This window comes from Sardina pilchardus, chromosome 2 (assembly GCF_963854185.1).
Source record: "Sardina pilchardus chromosome 2, fSarPil1.1, whole genome shotgun sequence".
Classification (NCBI taxonomy): Eukaryota; Metazoa; Chordata; class Actinopteri; order Clupeiformes; family Clupeidae; genus Sardina; species Sardina pilchardus.
Genome location: NC_084995.1, coordinates 8,924,672 through 8,947,171, shown reverse-complemented (window position 1 = coordinate 8,947,171; position 22,500 = coordinate 8,924,672). Strand labels below are relative to the sequence as shown.

At 44.6% G+C, this 22,500-nt stretch overlaps 1 protein-coding gene across 1 annotated transcript in view; it reads left to right on the top strand.

Annotated features, from left to right (window-relative positions):
- Positions 1–22,500, top strand: part of clstn2a (calsyntenin 2a) — a 170,795-nt gene that overhangs the window by 96,092 nt on the left and 52,203 nt on the right. The window contains exons 9-11 of the mRNA XM_062530630.1: positions 4,292–4,441; positions 17,437–17,622; positions 20,453–20,710. Of these exons, the coding sequence (XP_062386614.1) occupies positions 4,292–4,441; positions 17,437–17,622; positions 20,453–20,710 (594 nt within the window). The remainder of the gene's footprint in view (positions 1–4,291; positions 4,442–17,436; positions 17,623–20,452; positions 20,711–22,500) is intronic.

Genomic DNA, 22,500 nt, shown 5'->3' with positions numbered 1-22,500 from the left:
ACAACAGTGATATGATCAGATCGTACAATGTTGATTTTGAAAATCCAAGTGAAAAAATGTCAATCAAATGACCAGTGGCAGTAAAAGTGTTTCACCAACCGTCTTTGTTTACTTTTCACAGCTATTTGAGAAAATTTCCACTCAGATTTGTAGATAAAAGGCAGCATAGAGGATGCATCGATGCTGCCCTCAAAAATGACCACCATGGGGGTACAGTAGTTCCAAGGTATCTTAGCAGACAAGAAAAAAAAGTGTTTGATCGGTTTGGAACGTCACTTGTTGCCACGCTCCCCTATTTGGTTTGCTGAAAGAGAGAGAGAGAGAGAGAGAGAGAGAGAGAGAGAGAGAGAGAGGGAGAGAGAGAGAAGCGGGTGAGATGTCAAAGGAGCCTGCTCCAGGCTGTGTCTTTTTTCCCATCGTGTGTTGGTGTGTGTGGGGGTGTGTATTTATAAATGCATATACCCAATTATGGCCCTGTTTGCACATGCATGCACCGACTGATCTAGAGAGGCTTACTCAGACATGTAGCCAACACTGAAACACCCAAGTCATCACACACTCATTTCATATATTTAAAATATGCCTTCTCTGGCCCAATCGTACCTCTTATTGTTTTACTCCTACCCTTTGTTTTGGAGTGCCCACATGGTTATGAATTGTCATTGGAAACAAAAGAAGACCGGTTATCCCAGTATCCTTGAGATATCCTTGTTTGAAATGGGACAATCCTCCAGTGTAGACCTGCCTATAAACATTTCTGCTCTACACTGATAGCGGATGAGTGGGATGTGCAGACAGTTAGCTGCTAAATTATTTGTGTTTATGTTATTAATTTAGGGGCCTCATGCTCTACGCTCAACTCACTTTACTTCAGTTGACAAAGCATTCTGGAAAATTCCCCCTTTTTCAAATCTCCATGTTGGTCTCTCTGCTTTCTTTTTCACTCTCTTTCAAACACTCACTCACATCCACACATACACCCACACACACACACACACCCACACACACACAGGTCTCACAGGTACATATAGGTGCCAGGTGTGTTTTCACACTCCTCTCTTTGGGGAGTGTGACGACAGGCCTCTGGCTGATAAATCCTGAAGGTGCGTATCACTTTGCTGGCTCCTGGGAGCTCTAGCTCCAATTCACACTCCGTCCCATCCCAGCATGCACCTCTTCCCCAATGCTGCCTGCCACGGGCGCCCATTAAATCAATGCGGTAAATCTTCACACGCACGTTTTCCTGCTAGGGCTTGAGTAAATCCTATGGAGTGATCTTTTTAAAATTGTTATTGGTGACGTGGAAGAAGAACAAAGAGTATGAGGAACAGAGACACAGTGAGGGGATGAAGAGACACGAGCGCTGGCCTGCAGAGTAGCTCTGGTATAGAGACGGACTGGGAGACTGCGGCAAGGCCTGGTGATGTCTGACCAGGTGCAGTCATGTAGGGGAGGTGCCTTTGCTTAGGCGTGGGCATAAGGATGTGCAGAGAGGTCTGGGCAAAAGTAGAAAGATCTGGTCTCAAGCACCAGGAGTGTAACATGTACTGAGTAATACTGAAAAGGATAGAAGTAGAGGGTGAGATAGGTGATGGAACACTGCTTTGTCCTGTGTGTGTGTGTGTGTGTGTGTGTGTGTGTGTGTGTGTGTGTACAGTATGTGTGTGTGTGTGTTCCATTATCCTAATGCACACACGCCCATGCCCACACACACACACACGTACACGCACACAGAGGAACTGACCCATAGCATCCTGAGCAGTGCTAATGGAGATCATGGGAGACAGTTGGCGAGCCCTTCACGTTACAGCGCTCCATTTCCAGTGCATTAACCTCTGTAAATGTGGCGTAATGGCTGTCATAAGCACACACTCACACACATGGGTTCACTCCTGATCAGGGCCATGCTGCACTGCCTCTGCAGGGCCTGTGTCCTGCTCCACTCTGGCTCTGCTGCTTTTTCCCTGCGTCTCTTAAAAGGGAGGGTTCACCTAAAATGATCATTTGAAAAGGAGGGTTCACCTAAAATGATCGTTCTAAAAGGAGGGTTCACTTGAAATGATCGTTCTAAAAGGAAGGTTCACCTAAAATGATCATTTTAAAGGCAGTGTTCACCTGAAATGATCATTCTAAAAGGAGGGGTCACCTGGAAAAAAACTATGATGCTATTATGTACTTAACTCCCGTGCCATTTGTCATCCATATGAGATGTGGTTGCCATAATGCCACCATTTCATTAGTGCGTTCATAGTCTGATGCCCGCAGCCACAGGTCATTCAATTCCTGTGTGAAGGAACTTCTGTGAAGTATCTGTTGGAGATCTGGATATGTTGAGAAAATATAACTCACATGACACTTCCAGGCTGGCAATCCGACCGGTAGAAAGCGGTCTTGCCATCTTATCATATTTTTCTACTCTTGCAACACGTTTAATGGTGTAGTGCAATATCCATTTGGGGGTGATATGGCAAAAAAACAGAGCTGATTTCAAGTACCAGCATGAGTGATTATGATGACCACACAAGTCAGTCAGTCAGTCATCAAGGCCATCAGTCAGATCCACAGCATACGAAGAAAAACACACTGTGTTCTCTGTGTGTTCTGGAAATAGCACAACAACATAATGGGTAGGGAATGAAGGAGCCATAGCAATGTTCTCCGCTACTGCATATCCAATCATCATTTGATGCAGAGCAGTGGTTATCTGGCCGAGAGCCAGTGGTCAGTGAGGTCCTTCTGCCATTCGCCTGCACTATAATGAAATAGAGCTTGACGCTTGACTCCAGATAAAGGCACCCTATGCAATCTTACTTTTCCGGTGTTTTGCGCAAATCAAATCCACGAAGAGGAAAGATGTGGCGTAGGCGGCAGCATCCCATACCACATGCGTGTCCAGTGTCCGCGAGGACCCAGGTTCAGCTCTGGCCTGAGGTCATTTCCTGATCGCTGATTTCTCCACCCCTCTCCCGATCATATCCCGTCTAACTCTCCACGGTCCTATTAATAAAGGCCAGAGAAGTCTATAAATAAATAAAGCCATGCAAATGAGACCATGTCTGGCTCTGGCCTGGTTTTAGCGCTGCTGATCAGAGCTAATGTTGTACAGAGGTTCTGATGATCATACCAATCGCACCAGAGCTGCTCCCCGAGCTTGTTTAGCACACAGCGAGGCTTTCCCATCCATCTCAATTGGGCCTGTCATGTCTAACGAGACTCTGGTAACCGCTCACTGTACATGACAGCAGTTGCACATAATCAACCTTAACAACGACACGCGCCAGTTGTACCTTTATGCATTCTGACAGTCGATTCAAGTGAAATTCCCCAAGACTGGTTTTTGGTGTGTGTGTGTGTGTGTGTGTGTGTGCCGAGTGGGAGTTAGCAGAAGGGAGCTTTAGCACCATCTCCCTCTCATGAATGTGAGAAGTCCAGGTTGAGTGTGTGTTTGTGTGGCTGAATACGTGAATACATGTGTGTGTGTGTGTGTGTGTGTCTGTGTGCGTGTGTGTGTGTGTGCGTGTGTGTGTGCGTGTGCGTGTCCGTGTGTTTTCTCTCTGTAACACAGTGAGCCTGACCTCTATTCCTCATTCCGGTCTCCTTGACTGCATCGGGGGGGGGAACTCATTGAAATGCAGCCAGTGGGTAAAAATAACCACAGGCCAGCAGCCGACGTGCGAGAGCGTCAGGTGATCTCGCACGTCGCCGCGGCAGCCCCGCGCCTCGCCGGCCTGGGTGACAGGGTCCTGGAGCCGTATCCTGCCATGCAGCAATTTGTGTCTCCGCATCAAAGTCAAACCAAAAACCCACTCACAAAGTGGAAAGTCATAAGAAAAAGCCAAGGATACATTTGAAAAAGCTTTTGGTTGTCATGGGAGGGCACTAGATGTTTTCCTTTTTTTTTTTTTAAGGACACGGTGTGGTTTCTTTGGTTTCCGGCCATCTGCATGTCAGAAGCGCTGGCAGTCTATTTTGAGACTCTGTCAAGGTCAAGTGCAAGCATGCTGTGAATATGTACAACACATTCAGATTCAGAGCCATTTCACAGGGATTTATTTGTCACGTTAAGAATTACAAAAAAGATATAAAGTCGGACTTTTCATCTCACAAATCAGATTAGCCACATACCTGCTGTACGTGCCAGGTAGGTACTTCGGTGAATTAACGTCACTTTGAGTTACATTAAGTAATGAGAATGATGCAGACGCCAGTTGCCTTTGGTGTCAGCAGCTGTCTCGATGTTCAACTTAATTGTGTTTTCCTCCCTCTCTCCCCCTCTCTTGCTCTTCCTCAGGTAACATCCGCAACACAGAGAGGCTAAGCTACGACAACCAGCAGCACTACAAGATCATGGTCACCGCCTTCGACTGCGGCCAGAAGAGGGCGACGGAGAGCGTGGCCGTGCACATCGAGGTCAAGCCCGTCTGCAAGCCCGGGTGGCAAGGTCAGTCGCGCCGCTAACTGTAGCCACGGTAGCACCATCATGCCTCCCTAATCATGGAGCAGATTCTATTGGCTCTGCCTAGCAGCGTCCACGGCTACGGCTGGTCTCTGTGGGAAGCGGCGGCACTAACTGGTTGTGTCTGTTGTGATCCTGCAGCCAGTTCATTTGTCTTCAATGGCAGACACCTTTAGCGATCTTAAGCAGAGAGATCGATATCTGGGAACTGTCTCTTCTCCAAGGGGTCCTCTCAAGCATCCCTTTTCTTTTCTCATCTCTCGCTTTTTTTCATCTTAGCGTTCAGCAGACCACTTGCCCATCACATGGCGAAGCGTTGATCTCCCCCCACCCCCCCGACATACATACACACACGCACACACACACACACACACACACACACACACACACACACCGCAGCACACCCCGCTGCCTAGCAACACCAGCAGGATAGATGCAATGCTGTGTGAATGCTCAGATCCCAACTTTGATGTTGTGTCTACTTCCAAGGAAAGTCTTTACTGTGGATGAAGGGGGAGAGGGAGGGAGTCTGGTCCTGCTTTGCTTGGGATGAACGAGAACATCTCCAACGAGAACATCTTTTAACCACGGATCAAAAGGGATCAATTAAGAGTGATCAATGAAGAGCTATCCACTCATCTAGTAGGCCTACTGACAGAGCTGCCTTGCCGTAGTAGTTATGATATCATTCCCTAGCATATTTGAGTCAAGTGGGCTGAGTGCTGTGAAGCAGGCTTGTCACCAGATCAAAGATATGTTTGGTTTGTAATGTAGAGGCAACACTGTATTAGTTGAAACTGTATTAAATATACATAGATAAATAACCCGACCATTTCATGTCATCCAGTGTAATTCACACAGATGTATTACCTTCTCTTACCTGTCTGTCTGTGAGGACAGACCATAAATATCTACATGTCTTTCCTTTTGAAAAGGATCAGGATGCCTGAGAACTGGACATGCACCCCAATCTGAATTTGCTATTCATAAAAGCATGCATAGTGGGCCATAAACAGACGCCAAATCTGGCCAAATATACAAGTTATTATTTGCAACTCAAGTGAGCCTAGGGATAACGGCACATCAGCCACTGTTTCCTCAAATCAAGTCATGGATGGACTCAAGACAAAATGCTGGTTTGCAGCGTCATACTTGGATCTCACAAATTAGATTAGCTTGCTTCAGTTACTTGAAAAAGGATGGCTGTTTTTGTAACTCTGGAGTCATCCACTACTGTCACCATGGCCTTCTGGCCATGCTCTCACTCAGTGAGAGGAGGTACTGTAGAGGCTCCTACTTGTGCTTGTCTTTCCTTCAACCCCATACCCCTATGCTTATACATCACATACATTTCTGTGCATTAAAACAAATTAAAAGAGACATTTTAGCTTGCATTCCAAACGATATAGTATTCACTGGCAAACAGACAAGAGTGAGTTCAAGTGACAGTGACCAGACTTAAACTATTAGAATTTGAAGTTAAATTAAATTTTGTATAAAAAAGTTGTGTGAAAGGGCATGAGCATAGCCCTTTTGATTCACCATTGTAGTCGCTCCTGGTGTCTCCGGCATAGCCTGGTGTCTCCGGCATAGCCTACACTTTAGAGCAGGGCTATTCAACTTCAGTACCAAGAGGGCCGAATGGAAAAATCACTGGGTTTTCAGGGGCCGCATAAAATAAGACGCCGCAAAATAATTGTATCCAACAATATTTGATAAAATCAGAGTAAAATTCAGTTCAATTCAATTGAATTTTATACACTGGCATAGAAACTAAGAACATAGCCTATTATCCATATCCATAAAAAAAATCTTCTCAGACAGGTGATAGGCTGCCACACAAACTATACAAGTATTTGAAAACACCCAGGCTAACCATAGTATTTCATACCTGATGTCTGATAGCTGCCATATCATGCATCAGTGGGAAAAATTGCAGTGTTGATTTAACTAGCCTACTTCAAGATAATTAGGCTCATAAGTGTTTCAAACACACACAGTAGCCTACAGCGCCAATCTCTCAAATATACTTAGCATTGAATTTAAAGAAAAAGTAATGCCAGCTCTGCCTCTGTTTATCTATTTCACGATGTCTTACCGCCAAAGTTTCTAAACTTCGAGCCTGCGCAAATCACGAACAATAGCATTCCCACGAGTGGAGTGAAGATGGCTCTGTCTAAAGAAACGTCTAATTGACAACGAGAATCGTTCATTTTACCCTCTGCAACAAGTACGAGACTTTCATGTTTATTGTGCAACGAATCCATCGCTGTAAAGAAGGAATATAAAGTCAAGAGGCAATTCTCTACAAACCACAGCTCCTTCATTAACTTTCCCGAGGGCTCGGAGGAACGGAGACCGGGTATGATTGTAACATTTTTGATTTGCGCACGCTCGAGGTTTAGAATCTGGCGGTAAGAAATCGTAATTTAATCAACATTTAATGATAACATTTAAAACTAGTTACACATTTGGAAATGTCAGTTTGTGTAGTGATGTGCTGTGTTCTCTGAGTGAAGATAACTGGAAGAATTAGTCTGGCCAATAGGGGCGGGCCGACAGTGCGCTACTCGCCAATCATATGAAGATCTATGCACACCCGTCAAAGCGAGTTCATTCTCATGACGAGACACGCGGGCCACAGGAAATTTGAAGCGGGCCACATCTGGCCCGCGGGCCGCTAGTTGAATAGGCCTGCTTTAGAGAATGCTCAATGGTTTTAAGCCCCCAACATCATCTTCCAGGCAGTGCTGCCACCATCGACTTAAAGGCACCTAACTCTAACCTACTGTACCCCTAACCCTAACCTTAACTCATGCCTCACCCTAGTACCTTCCAGGCAATGCTGCCTTGAAGACAACATTCGGGCTTAAAACATCAAGAAACTAAGAGAATGGGCATTATGCCATTATCTCAAAGAAATGTTCATGTCAGTAATCTTAGGAGTCTAGAGTGTAGGCTGTTGTAAGCTATAATAGTTAAACTTTTGTGTAATTTAGCCATGCATTAAGCATTCTCTCAATTTAATATTAATTATATTTTCCCCAATTTGATGGTAAACAAACATGGAGGCGCATCGTTCAACTAGCATAGCTATACAGCATAGACTATAGCGAGTTGCTACTAAGAAAACCAACCATGCAACTTCAAGAACGGCAGACTGACAAATCTCGCGAGAATCATGAAACCTTATTACCTTGTCGGTATGTTTGCCTTTACAACAAAAACATTTTGTCTGTGTACAGGGGGCACACAATCACAAGAAGTAAGAAAGAGTATATCGCACCTCTAGAAGGATCTCTACAGTAGCCAAAAACACCTAAACCTGCATAGCTTTTTTTTTCGTTTCCAATGTGAAGCAATGTTTTGATTTGTAAAGTTGTTTTCCTACCCAAACTGTTTTTTTCCCCATTGATCCTTGTTAAAGGAAAATCCTGCTCGGTTTCTCGAGGTCACCAAGCACTGTCGGTACAAAAACAAAACAAAAATGACAACGAAACAGATACAGATACAGTACAGATAATGATGTCACTGTGCACCTCTACTGGGAGCATTACTTTTAATGAAAGCTGAAGGTAATCTGTGATGACTTTCTATCCACCTCAAATGAACTTTCTCATGAATTCTTATTAATGATGGTGCCGGTAACATACAGCTGTGCAACGCAGAGCAGTTCAATAAAAAAAACAATATTAGAAACCCTGATGATGCCAATTCTACTGAGAGTATTTCAAGTGCATAGAGACGTGTGCACTATTAGAAATGGCAACGCAAACATAATCATGATTTATCAAACTATGGATTATATATTACGGTGTAATTTAATATAAAGAATTGTGCATTAAAACGATTATCATTATTAGGTGTACTACAGAATCAAGATATATTTATTACAAGTGAAAAAGGTATGTTTACCTTGTTGTTGCTGTCAAATAATACTGTGTTCATTTTCACTATTGTGTTCCTAACAAAATACTTGTTAATACTGCCTTCTTCGACTGCCATTGCAATGACAGGAAGATGTTCCAGCAGATTCCGATGTCTTGTCATTGGTCATCATGGCAGGCCGGAACAGCTTATGTCACATGCAATTGCATAGCCATCCTGTCATGACAGCCCTAGATGGGTGGTAAATTGACCATGTATATCACTGGACAATGGCCTCTATTACAGCATCTTGTATCTACCATGACATGATCTTGACATGGTCACATTAGTGGTGAGGGGGCTCTAGACTTCCTGTCAGCAATACAATGATAGAGATGCGTAGCGGTGACACACACAGGTCATCACTGCCAGGACATGATATGAATAGAATCATCTCAGCAGCAGTGATCAAGGTCAGGAAAATCACACCACCTAATGAATAGATCGTTTGGTTTAGGAATCATCTCTCATCCTCAGGTTGCTGTTGTTTATTAGTTTGTAAGGGTTTAAAAATGATGGTCTCCTGTATTTCTCCTGTAAGATCTTGGGTTGATTAGCTTGTTTGAGTTCTGGTTTGCTGCTGAGGTGTTATGTACTGTAGGCTTGAGGATGTAATGTTAGTCATTTGCTCTGTGCTGTTTCATTCTAGAGCTCATCCTCTTGCTCGTCCTTGTCCTTCAGTCTTTTGTCGTTAAATGTGAGTCACAGGATTCCTGTCGACTCCCGAGAGACTCCATAGCAACCTTGGCGTGGTGGACAGAAGGCATGAGCGTTGCCTTTAAAGAGGCTGTTGAGAAAGACACAATATTCTGACTTATTAACACACTAAAATGACAAGTTTGATGAATGACTAAAGCAGTCGTTGCCATCTGTCTGACGTCAAAGAGCGTCGGAGTACCAGTCAAAGGGGGTCATGGTCACATTGGTTGATCATTGATTGATATAGTCGATTTGACCTTTTTTGACTTTGACTTCATAATCTCAGCTGTGTGTTGCTTGTAATGAAAATCATATTCTAGACTGGAACATATGTCAGAACAGTCCTTTTGATCTATTGAAATGTAAATATTACCTGAGCAGCACTGCAGAAAGGGAAAGAGGAGTTGTCAATGCTACTGAACCACAAAACATGGAATTACACAAGCTCATGTTTTTCCCCAAAATACAGTGTTATTACGTTGAACTAACATATAACAGGATAATGTTAGATGAAAATCAAGCACTTTTGAATCAGCACGTGAATGATCACATGGGGTCCCTGGAAAATCTGTTGCCACCACATCCTCGTGTTATCAGTACTAACACTGAGGTAATTAAGGAGCTCTCAGTGTTACCAGACATTTCCACACGTGCTCATTTTGGAGCTGCGATGTATCTTTTGTTACGCTTTGCGATGAGCCATGCCTTGTTCCCACCACAGAAGTGCTAGGTATTGACAATGCACAAGATATCAGTTGTCACATGTTTCATACAAGAATAAATGGTTCTAAATACTGTGGCACATGTATTCAGAAAGTGCTATCTCAAGAAGCAGCGCCTTCTTCATTTGTGTTCTGTTAACAGTCACACTGCAGTTTCCATTGCAGCATTTAGATGCTTTGCCCCAGTGCATGGCTGAAGTTAATTTGAATTATTTCATATTTGGTCAAGTTGTGTTCACATCAGGACATGGATGAATTATACAGTATGAAACTGAAAGGGAAATGTACATCTCATCCCCAATTTGTTTTTTATTTATGCACAACCGATATCCACAATACAATTACGTAAATTCAGTGGATTATTCAAAAGGTTTTGTTAAGATGTGACTGCATTTAAAATTACATTTAGAATGGCATTATATAAAATGTGAACTATTGCACTTGGGGGAGGTGAGAACTTTCCCACTAAAATGTTCTGTTGAACTATTCTAAGAAATATTATATTACACCAAGTTCGTTCCAGTAGGAGGCAGACTCCAGCGTTTGAGCATATCTTGCCAGAATACACCATCACTAGCCTGTGTAATACATTTTTAACCTGACTAATTCACATTGTGCAATAGAGAGAAATTGTCTGGCACTACGCTGCGCTGTGCATGAAATTAAAACAAATGGAAGGTGAGGATCATGGGCGCTGGGGCCCGTATCTCACGTCTAACAGGGTGGCCTAGCTTTAGACACAGACTCAACCATGACACTCCACCTGGGCGGCAGTGGTGGTGGTGATGGTGGGAGGGAGGGCTTGCCTAGCGTTGATTTCACCTATTTCTGCTCCGCCCAACTGCCCTGGCAAGTCCATTTGTAGAGTGCGGTGGTGAAAGGTGTCGTCAGGCAGCAATGCTCTGAGGCGTGCGGAGTGGAGTGTAGCCTTTTCACTGCGGAGGAGAGACTGTGGCCTGCAGCTAAAGGGCAGCCTCTTCTATAACAAACCCAAATGCCACCTTCAACTCTATTAGCTCTGGACCCTGTAATACTGCCGTGGCCAGCAATACTGAGGTGTCACACGGCTGTGCTTGTGTTGTGCTGTGTTGAGGTGCGCTGAAGTTCAGTGATCAAAGCCATCCTATTTGCAGGGCAGCAATTTCCCTGCCACCTGCACAATATCAGAGTTCATTTATTCTGTGACAGCGGGTGGAATATAGGCCCAGCATCTGCCGTCTGATTGCCAGTGGACACTTCTATTCATCCTGGCTCTCCTTTTCTGTAAGAGAGAGTCTATGTGAGACAGGTAGATAGAGAGAGGGATAGAGAGTGAAAGAGAGAGGGAAGGAAGAGAGAGAGATAGAGAGAGAGGTAAAGATACGGGAATAGAGAGAGTGCAATACAGAGAGTTGGAGAGAGATAGAGGGAGCGCGTGCAAGTGATGCGATGAGATGTGCGGCGTCTCATTGGTGGCCGTTGACAGGCAGTGACAGGCGGAGCGGCACGGGAGGATGAGCACAAATGGTGTGGCCCCGGCTCCGCCGCTCGTCAGCAAGGTGACTGAGTGAATATGAAAGGCGCTGTAAATATGAACTGAGTGACAGCCATGGCAGCCACAGCTGGGAGAGATGCTGGGGATGGAGGAGGAGGAGGAGGAGGAGGAGGAGGGTGGTGCGGTGAGGCTCCACGCACCCATCCTCCCACTTCCTCTCGGTCCTCAAGCGTGTAATCTTCTGAGCTGTCTCGCCACCTCTCTTTTTGTCTTTCATTCATTCCCTCTCTCTTCCCTCTCTCTCTCTCTCTCTCTCTCTCTCCGTTTTTCTGTGGTCAGACTCCATCTGTCAGGCATGATCTCTTTATCCGTCTGTGCGAGCCTGGCTGTGGCACTCCCACCATTCAGTGGGGCCCCTCAGTAGAATGACACGGGCCTCTCGGGGGGAGAGTGAGCGGAGGAGAGAGCGTGGGGAGCGAGCGTTGCAGGAGTCTGAGTGGCTTTCTGTACCCATCAGACACAGTATTAACACCAGGACAGGAGCTCGTCCCCCTTTGCCTTTCAAAAGGCCATTCACAGCCAGGGCAGTGTGACTACAGTTCATTGGCTGCCAGCCCCCTGACAACCTACAACCGTCACCTACAGTACTGTACATCAGAAAAAAAGAGAAACGATTTTGTGTCTGATCCACCACCTATACTAAATACTTACTGAAGAGGACAGGCTTTTCATAAAAAAAGTGTTTCATAAACTAATGATTGTTTTCTTCCTCGCCTTTGTATCTTTGGAGCACTCAGCGCCATCTGATTTGTGCATTTAGTAAGGTCATTTATCACTAATGGCAGTTTTAATGGAACTGCGTTTTTCCCATTCAGAATTGACAAAAAGGCAGAGAAGAGCTCAAGTAATTTAATTTGATGTGATGCGTTCACTAACAAAGACATGCTGAAAGCTTTTTAGGTGGCTTGGAAGTCCAAGGCTTAATTGGGTCAATTAGAGAAATGGCTGCTCAACCAGTCATTACATCATCCTCTCGTGTACTCGAGTCAAGTGTGTAGCCTAAGTGCTGTCCAAACAGCTTTTAAACAGAAAGATAAGGGAGCCATGACATTTTGACTTTCAGACTGAAAATATGTCTGGCTTCTTTCATTTGACATTTTGAATTGATTTTTTAAACATAACAGCCAATATTTCAGACGAAAATATCAGATATGGAGATCTGACTCATTTATGCCTTTTTAGTCGAGTACTGTATAAGCACAGACAGAGTAGCATCCTCAAAACTAGACGGAGTAAGCCACTGTACATACTGTATGTTTGTTGAGATTTTCTGGCCTCAACACACATGTAGATTAAATTCTCTTCCTCTATTCCCATTCCCTTCCTTTTTTCAAAGGATGTTTGAAGGGAAGAGTGTGTTAGTGAAACCATGCATATCACACTAGTTGCGTTGTTGTTTTGTCTCACCTACAGACTTTTCCTCTGAGTCTTTAGCATCTTTAGCAAGATATTTGTTGTGTTGAAAAGTCTTCAGGTGCTGCAGAAAACAAAAGCATCCCAGAGAGATTTCTGCCACATTTACAGTATGAGGAATCGCGAGGAACCATTTCACTATCTTTCCCCCTGAAAGCATTTAAAATGGAAAAACATACATTCAGGGATTGCCTTCATGTTGTCTAAAGAAGAGTGAACCATTAAATATATTTTTGATATCTACATATCACATGAGACTAGAATTTTTTTCCTTTTTTGGTAAGAAATTAGGGAAGTGCACACACAAAAGCCTGCTGGTACTCAGAGAGAACACCAGAGAACACCATCAGTGGTCTCAGACTCAACTTCAAATCATGTAGATGGTTTCAGGAACGCTTTGTTGGCAACAAAATGCTAATCCACAAGGATGCCACAGCAAATATGTTATGCCTTCAATGAGCACTAAATGCTTTCATTATGCCCCTGACATTGCAAACACACCACCAGCTTCATAACAACATTCACACAGGTATGAACACCTACCTGCATCGCTCCATTCTTCCCATTGTTCGCATTGGCACTGATAGTTATGACCGCCACACAGCGAACTCAGATTTTAGATTTTTTTTTTTTTTTTTTTTCTAATAAGCAAATTTTCGTCAAGGCCTCCCGTGACACTGAAAGAGCGGGGTAAACAAAACTTGGTGGGCATGTAGCCCCACATGGATAGCATGTCGCCACTGTTATTCGTTTTGATCTGTTGTTTTGATCTGTCGCGAAAACAGATTTCCGTGAATATCTCAAGAACTGTAGGGCCTAGGAGGACCACCTTGTTTCATATGTTGGTCTTAAGGGGCCATGCCATCGCATCCCATAACCACTCATTTCATGTATAGCGCCACCTAGTTAAACATGAAAAAGCAACAACATTCTTACGGGTATGAACACCTGCCTTCATTGCTCCATTGTTCCCATTGCTCCAATTGGCACTGATAGTTTTTAATGGAATGGTTTCATTCCAAACCTGTGGTCAAATTACAAAACCATGTCAAATGGCTTCAGCCAATAGCTGGTAATCACTGGGCAGCTCTGCTCTTAAAGCTGACCAGGAGCAGGAGCGTTCATTACTGACTGAAAATGCAGGTACATGGAATATTTACTTTATTCTGGCTCTCTTTTCTTTTCCAGTGTAATGAAATGACCTCTTTTTCCTGAGAGTTGAATTAAGTGAGTCAGGGGCTAATTCTCTAATTCAAATCCAAATGTATTAGTCATTTTCAGTTACGCAGAGTGTATGTAGTGAAATGCTTTGTCCACAGTCTCCATGGCTGTGCAATGTGTAAATAGATAAAATAGGAATAAACAGAAAAAGAAGAGGAGAAGAAGAAGAAATGTGTCCTTCACGTGTACAGTCACATACTGTACCTGAATTACTGTTTTTCTTCCTTTCCTTTTTTGTCTGCGCATACAACGGAGATCAAAAGCACTAGCAAGGTGCAGACAAACAGAGTTTTAACGAGTTGTGCGCGTCAAACCTAGAGTGCTCGCTCTCACTGACTCATAAGTTCATCTGCCGCACTAACACTTCGGCTAACAGTAACACGGCACATAGCGATTACTGATTGCATTTAGCATTGGTGCTAATTTGTAGATTGTTTCCTAATTAATAGCTGCCATAGAGAGAGGTCAGGCCCTCATCTACTGCTGATGAAGCCTAACAACGCTATTGAGAGAACATGCCGTTTTTATTATATTTCAACCATTCTAACCTTCATTCACAGTGATGGTATAATGATTACTAAAGAAGTGGTTATGAGAGGAAAGGAGGTTTCTGTGAAAGAATCGTGAATAGGAATGTGGAATGCATTATTCAGGGGCAGTGGTCTGGAGTCACTTGGAGGGAAAATGAAGCACTGGGTTTGGCACAGCAACACTTACACTGCTGATGTATCAAAGGAACGCTTTTAGCTTCATAGGGCAAAAGCCCTCACATCTTTTGTGCACAGTGCAGTGCTTTTATCAAAGGCCATGGTCTTACCTGCTGTTGTTAGCCCACTGACATCTCCCTGTGTAGGATCATTGTGCCGTGCTTGATGAAACGTCATGTCTTTAGGCTGAGGTGCTCCTAATTGCAGGCCTGCTCTGAGAGCACCAGGCCTCACAGTCTGTAAAGCAACTGTGACACTGTTCATTATCAGCTGCGCTGTAGATAAATATGCTACATGAACTAAACCCAATCATTTCACTCTAGAAAAAACACACAGGACCCACTCAAAAGGGGTTTTTTTCCCAGTGCAACTACAACCATCGTAATTATTCGCAACATACTAATGTCTAGCACGTGGGTCTGCATGGGTCAAATATGTAAAGGCTACAGAGGGTGGGTTCTCTGATGTGAAAACCCACAGTCACAAACACACAGGGACACAACATGAAGGCCTAGTCTGTGCCCTGAGCCCTGGGTGCCTCTACCAGCTCCATGTGCTGCCATCTTGGCCTGGGTTTCTATGCCCTCTTATCCGCCCGGCGACCGCCTTCCACTGGCATCTCGGCCACGAGCGCGTTGCTCATCTCAGGCTGTCTGACATGGCGAGCACTCTTGAAGGTAATCAAGTGGAGCGCATTGTTAACAGTGCTCATTTTTTGAGACGCAAACAGGGATAACAAAGCACACCTGGTGAGCAGCCACCTGCCAGAGACTGCCACTGTCAGTGAGTGAGGTGTGCACTCTCATACTCCCGTACCGCCCCACCCCACCACCGCACTCACCTCAGTCGGCTCTTGCTTTTAATCTAGTGTCGGAGCCAATAAAAATTGAAAAAGGTGTTCAGTCAAGACAGACAAGACCCGGGGAAAAGCTCCTCCTCTGCTCGGGGTGAATACAAACTACAGGGCTGCTGAATTATCAAGCAGACGAGCACCGGAGATGTGCTGCTCGTGGTCTGTGCTGTGGCTCCTGAAGGGCTGCTTCTCTGCAGCTGAATACTAAATGTCGGCGCCGGGGCCCATGTCCCCAAATCCTACAGTGCATTGACATGCTGTGCACAACATGCAGGAAACATCTGACTTGGTATCTGCATCTTAAGCCAAACATAAAGGTATCACAGAGTTATTATGGTGAACATCGATCATTTTTATCATAAAGAGTCATAACGACTACTTATTTTTGCCATGTTTGTTCTTAGACCAGAGTTGTTTTTTTAAAAATCCAAAGGAAAATCCATTAAAATATGTATTTTCTTGAAAATGGCCATGGTGAATTCTATGATCGACAACTTAAAATCCATAAAATCCACTCAGAAGTCATGCAAAATCATGCTTGGACAGGCCAAAACAGCCTACTTTGGAAGGTATACCAGTATATGCTACATTTGCTAAGTAAAGAAAATCTCTCAAAATGGTTACTGTAGATGCTTCGAAACAGTATGTGATACAAAATGTCAAGATGATTTATAAAATACATAAAATACACCCAAAATTCATGCAAAAACGTGCTTGACAAGCCAAAACACCTGTACAGTATATATGGTGTGTGTGTGTGTGTGTGTGTGTGTGTGTGTGTGTGTGTGTGTGTGTGTGTGTGTGTGTGTGTGTGTGTGTGTGTGTGTTGTGTGTGTGTGTGTGTGTGTGTATAAAATAGGCTACAGATAAAAACTGAACTGAATTTGATCATGATCAACAGCCCAAAAAGATGTGGTGTTGTTACTCAGATTGTGCATGAACAGATCATGCATTTGTCAGTCCCTGAGTCAAAGATTCCTTGTATCTTTTACAACTGTGTGCTATTGCTTAACAAAAATAGGCTGGAGTCACTGTTACTAATGCCGGATACACATGCTACACAAGCTATACTGATACCAAATGAAACAATTTTTTTTAAAAAATAATGTTGGAGATAATCATTATGGAAACAATTTAGCATCCCCAGTCTCAGTGGGCCACCATCAGCGATATTGTGGGACACGAGCAGCTCTGATGTGAGCAGCACTGCAGTATTACGGGCCTCAGTACTCTTTATTAGTGCAATAAGAGGGGCTTCTGAAGCCAGGCAGTCCCACTGCGCCTCTTTCATTTACTCCCACAACTCATTTCGGCACCCAGCAGGTGCTGTAGTGATGGTTGCTGCCCCAAGATTGCAGTACGCTGAGCCTCCCTCCAGACAGGGACTGGGCTGAGAAACCACGTCTGGGCCTGAGTGCCTCGTAGCGCCACTGCACCTAGCAACAGTGTGGATTTTTGGTCTAAAACTAGTGAGCAAACTACCTAGAAGGCATGCAAAAAGAACAGCTTATCTGCAAAGTAATTGTGTTAATAACGCCTGATCAAGTGGATAAGGTGAGCACAGTAATGTGTATGATCTGATAAAACAGCAGTAAGGAGCACGTGAGCTACAGGTACAACAGCTTACTAATAGGCATGCGAAAACAAATCAGCAGCCCAGCTGGCACTGATTAAAGCTTGGTAGCATGCTAACCTAAAGCAATATTGTTGGAAGTGTCTTGCTGTGAAAGCTTTCTGACATTTTTGCAGGAACTAATACTGGATGATTCTGGATATTTTGGATATTCTGTAGATCATATCCTTTGCATGGTCAAATACCATCAACATGAAGACTGTACCATAACTGGCAGTAAGTTGCGTTTAGTTTAGGAGACTTCAAGATGCTTTTGTCCCCCCCCCACCAGGTTGGAATAAAAGAGCGGACTACGAGCCAGGCACGGGGAGCAAGCAGCTGTTTCCCAAGATGCACCTGGAGACCTGCGACGGGCCACTTTCGTCGGTGAGGGTCATGGTGGAACTGCAGACCAGTCACATTGGGAAGGGCTGCGATCGCGAGACCTACTCGGAGAAGTCCCTGCAGAGACTCTGTGGTGAGTGCCAGCTCTGACAAAAGGAAAACGACTGCAGGTGTGGGCCCTCCAAATTGCCTCATTACGCCAAATAGGACATCTTTTAGGAAACATCAACAATAGGAGACGGTGATGTTTTGTTCGACTGGGTTTTTACGAGACCGTGGGCGAGCACAGTGAAAGAAATTACCCAATTTAGTGAGTGTTTGGGTTTCAAATGAGACTGTGTTTTGTGAGTTGTCGTTTTGTATGTGTCCTAATGTGATTATGCTGAGCGTTAAGCGATCGGTCAACTAGAACACCATAATGGATCATGCAGTGATTTTCAGGAGTAAGCCGATGTGTGTTTACTCCAGATGTCACAGATGATTGAGTGTATTTTTACCCATGGCACCACTTTTGACATGATGCCGTGACTAGTCACACACTTTTTGAAGTTGTCATGGTTACATGTCACGTCTTCAAAGAGTGATTGGTCCCTGTGTGGTTGGGCGGAACTGTCCTCACTCTCTTCTTTGCCTTTATGTAATGATGAAGAAACAGAGTGCCATGCATTATTCAAATGAAGTAATTAAGGCGTCTTTATATAACTCCTCGACACTGATGTTATCAAGACAAAAGAGGTTTGGACTGCATTTAGCCAGAAAAAAAAATGAAATATATAAGATAAAAAAGTTATTTGCAGCTGTGAAGCAATCCATGACCTCTGCAGTTTAAGCCATTGCAGTGAAAGGGTCCTTGAAATTGAGATAAGATTAAGTCAGTACGTTCTCTGTTTTATATCTGGATTATAAATCATTGTTATGTGAAGTAAATGAACCCAGAATGAACTGAATGTTGAGTGATAGGTCCACCCGCCTGCCCGCCTGCCTGCCGTTAAGTCTGTTGATTTTCTCGCCTCCCTCATTGTCCCCCCCCACCCACCCCCCACCACCCCCCACCCCCACGTTTATATTCTCCCCCTGGCGGGTAACTGAGATGTCAGAGACAGTTGCCTCTAAATATGCAATATGCAGCAATAACAGTTTATTGGTCTTGCACGGGCCGAGTCCTTAAGTGCTTGAGTTATGGGCCGCTAAGCCTTCTCCATACTCTCATCTATATGCAAAAGGTCTCTTTCCACCTTCCTTAGTATGCAGGCACAGTGAGCCAGAGGTTTGGCCAAGCCCCATAATAGTTATCTAATATGCGATAAAACAAATTATAATTGTTTTTTTTTTGTTAAGCAACATCAATTTGTGAAAGTACACAAGTACACAAAAACTCTTGGAGAGCTCAGCGCTTTGCCAAAAAGGGCTTCCACCTCTCATTTCAGAACTACTTACAGGATAATTGAATTAGGTCAGAAGCTTCCTGCAATGAATATTCACAAACCGAAGCAAACGCTGTAAATCCCTTTGGCAGTGTTGAACATTGAGCAAAAAATCGAGTGAGGAGAGGGTTTTTTTTTTTTTATTCGTTCTTTGTTACCGGCACATTTTCATCTGTCTTTGGCTCCTGCAGCATGCAGCAGCTGATCGATGCAAAAAGTCTGATGAGAAGAAGATGTGGGTCATTGCTAAGGCCAGATTCGCCGCCTCCAAAAAAAATTGCTTAAAGCTGGGTTTATTGGATGGAATCTCATTGACCTGTTGTTTCACTAGTTCAAGAAAATAGGCCCCCTCTCATGGCGAGAAAGGAGCTCAGATGCTTGGTTGACGTCTGGGTATATATTTATTGGGCAGTATTGATCGAAAGTGAATAAATATTGCATACGGTAAAAGCTGTAGGGCTATCAGTCTTGCGCTGGCGGGGGTGTGAGCGATGGCGGCGAGGCGGCCCACATAACGGCATGTCTCGACCCGGCCCATTCAATAGCACCTCAGCCTTCTGGAAGACTGAGTGAACATAGACACGTGGCCACATCAGGTGGAAGGGATGGAGAGAGAGAGAGAGAGAGAGAGAGAGAGAGAGGGTGTAAAGTGTGTTTGCAAAAACATAGACACATGGAGAGGAGAGGTAGAGACAGAGAGAAATGTTCGAGCTGCCATTTCCCTGTGAGGGAGACAGAGGGGAAAAGGGAGAGAATTCCAAAAAGGAAGGAATAGGAAGTAGACAGAGAGAGAAAGTGAGTGTAAGAGGGCGAGAGGAAGAGAGTGTGTGAGAGAGAGAAATAGTGGGTAGACAGAATTAGAGACAGAAGTGTGTGAAAGTTTTCTCCGCCACCTTCCAAAACTGAGGACAAAAGGAGAAGGGTGTATGAGAGGGAAGGAGAGGGCCACAGAGACAGTGGACTGTGGAGAGTGGGAGAGCCACCGAGTCACCAGGCTGCTGAGATCAGAGATGAATATGTCAGGCCTCTCCCGAGTATGCAGGCCGTCTCCAATAGGGCCTCTGTAGCCTTTGCAGAAAGTAATCACATGTAATGCAGGCTGTGGCTGTGGCTGCATCCAGAGGGATGGCTTTAGAACTAACATTGCAGCTCTGCTGGAGGGCTGGCTAGAGCATTCTCTGCTCCCAGTGCCCTACGTGACTTCACTGCAGAATAAATCACTTGGATGGAATAGCGGCCCTGAACCAGACTCAATAATGCCACCATTTGCACCTTGTTTATTTTTTATATTATTTATCCAAAACATATATCAATTTATGTTTCCTCTAAACGGTGCCGGTATAGGGGATGTTGTTATGGGTGGTTGGTTAATGCAATCCATCTTAATTAGGATGCTATTTTCTGAATATGTTGAAGGTTTATATTAATTAAAACATCAGAGAGGGTTGTGAAGCTTAAAACACTTGAATGGGTCCTCATAATGTTTTTCATCGATGTTATGTTATTTATTTATTTATGTATTTATTTATTTTTGTCAAGGCGCAGCTTCAGGCAGCACTGATCTACTGCCCGCCCCCACTGCATCCACCAATTGGACGGCCTCCCTGCTGACGGACAGCGGCCGCGACAGCGACCTCATCTTCCGCTTCGACGGGCGGCAGGCGGCCAACGTGCCGGACCGGCTGGTGCCCCACAACCTGACTGACCAGTTCACCATCGCCACATGGATGAAGCACGGGCCGAGCCCCGGCCTGCGCGCCGAGAAGGAGACGCTGCTCTGCAACTCCGACAAGACCGGTGAGGACAGCGGCCGGGGCGGTGGGGGGGCGTGGTCGAAGGTGGGGGTGGCGTGGTTGAAGGTGGGGGGCGGAAAGGATTGGATGATAGTCAAGGATGTATCCGTTCATCTCTGTGTTTAGGAGCTTTGTCCTGTGGGGTTTGAGCAAAGCATGAACAGCTTGGTACAGGGTGAAGGTGCCAGGCGGTGTGTCCCAAATCCCACGTGTCTGATCTTAGGGGTGGAGTTAGGGTTAGGCTATTACAGTCCCATGTGTCTGATCTTAGGGGTGGGGTTAGGGTTAGGTTATTACAGTCCCGTGTGTCTGATCTTAGGGGTGGGGTTAGGGTTAGGTTATTACAGTCCCATGTGTCTGATCTTAGGGGTGGGGTTAGGGTTAGGTTATTACAGTCCCGTGTGTCTGATCTTAGGGGTGGGGTTAGGGTTAGGTTATTACAGTCCCATGTGTCTGATCTTAGGGGTGGGGTTAGGGTTAGGTTATTACAGTCCCGTGTGTCTGATCTTAGGGGTGGGGTTAGGGTTAGGTTATTACAGTCAGGAGCCAGAGCTGCTTGATATGCAGGTCTTAAGAGAAAAGAGTAATGGCAGTACACTTTTGAAATACTACAGGTATGGTCTTGCGAGGTGATAAAGATGTTATTTGAAGAGAAATCACATGGCATGACTGGAACTAACTGTTGCATATAAACGCGCTTCCCTTGAAAACCTCGATCAGGCCCCGGCTATTAATCAAGGTTTTTACGGTACTTAAAGGGATATTCCGCCATTTTTGGAAATACGCTCATTTTCCACCTCCCCTCGAGCAAAACAATCGATATTTACCTTGTTCCCGTTCATCCAGCCATTCTGTGAGTCTGGCGATACAACTTTTAGCTTCAGCCTAGCATAGATCATTGAATCGGATTAGACCATTAGCTTCTCGCCTGCTATCTTCATGTTTAAAAGTGACTAAGATTTCTGGTAATTTTTCCATTTAAAACGTGTCTCCTCTCAAATTAGAAAGTGCAATAAGACCAACTGAAAATGAAACCTGCCGTTTTTCTAGGCTGATTTGACATGGAACTACACTCTCATCTGGCGTAATAATCAAGGCAACTTGCAAACGTACCATAGGCGCAGTGATATCGTACGCAGCATCTGAAAATAGTCCCCATAGACAACAAGCAGTAGTAGTGCCAGTAGCTGCAAGTTGCCTTGATTATTACGCCAGATGAGAGTGTAGTTCCATGTGAAATCAGCCTAGAAAAACGCCAGGTTTCATTTTCAGTCGGTCTTATTGCACTTTCTAACTTGAGAGGAGACACGTTTTAAATGGGAAAATTACCAGAATTCTTAGTCACTTTTAAACATGAAGCTAGCAGGCGAGAAGCTAATGGTCTAATCTGATTCAATGATCTATGCTAGGCTGAAGCTAAAAGTTGTATCGCCAGACTCACAGAATGGCTGGATGAACGGGAACAAGGTAAATATCGATTGTTTTGCTCGAGGGAAGGTGGAAAATGAGCGTATTTCCAAAAATGGCGGAATATCCCTTTAAGGGTCCATAAAATGTGTCCTCAGCAAAAGCAGCGAAAACCTTAAGAGAAGGAGAAATACACACTCGTGGGAGCCGTGGGAGAGAGCGCACATATTTCATATTGTCCATTAGTGAGTGGCTGAGAGGCCTCCCCTGGGCGCCTAATCAAATTGCCTGCAGGCTTGAGTGAGGAGAGTGGCGCCGCTGGCTCCTGCTCCTCCGGTCCCCGCTGAGGGCCCGCCGCGGCGGAGGGGCTCGGCTGATTGGCCCCGG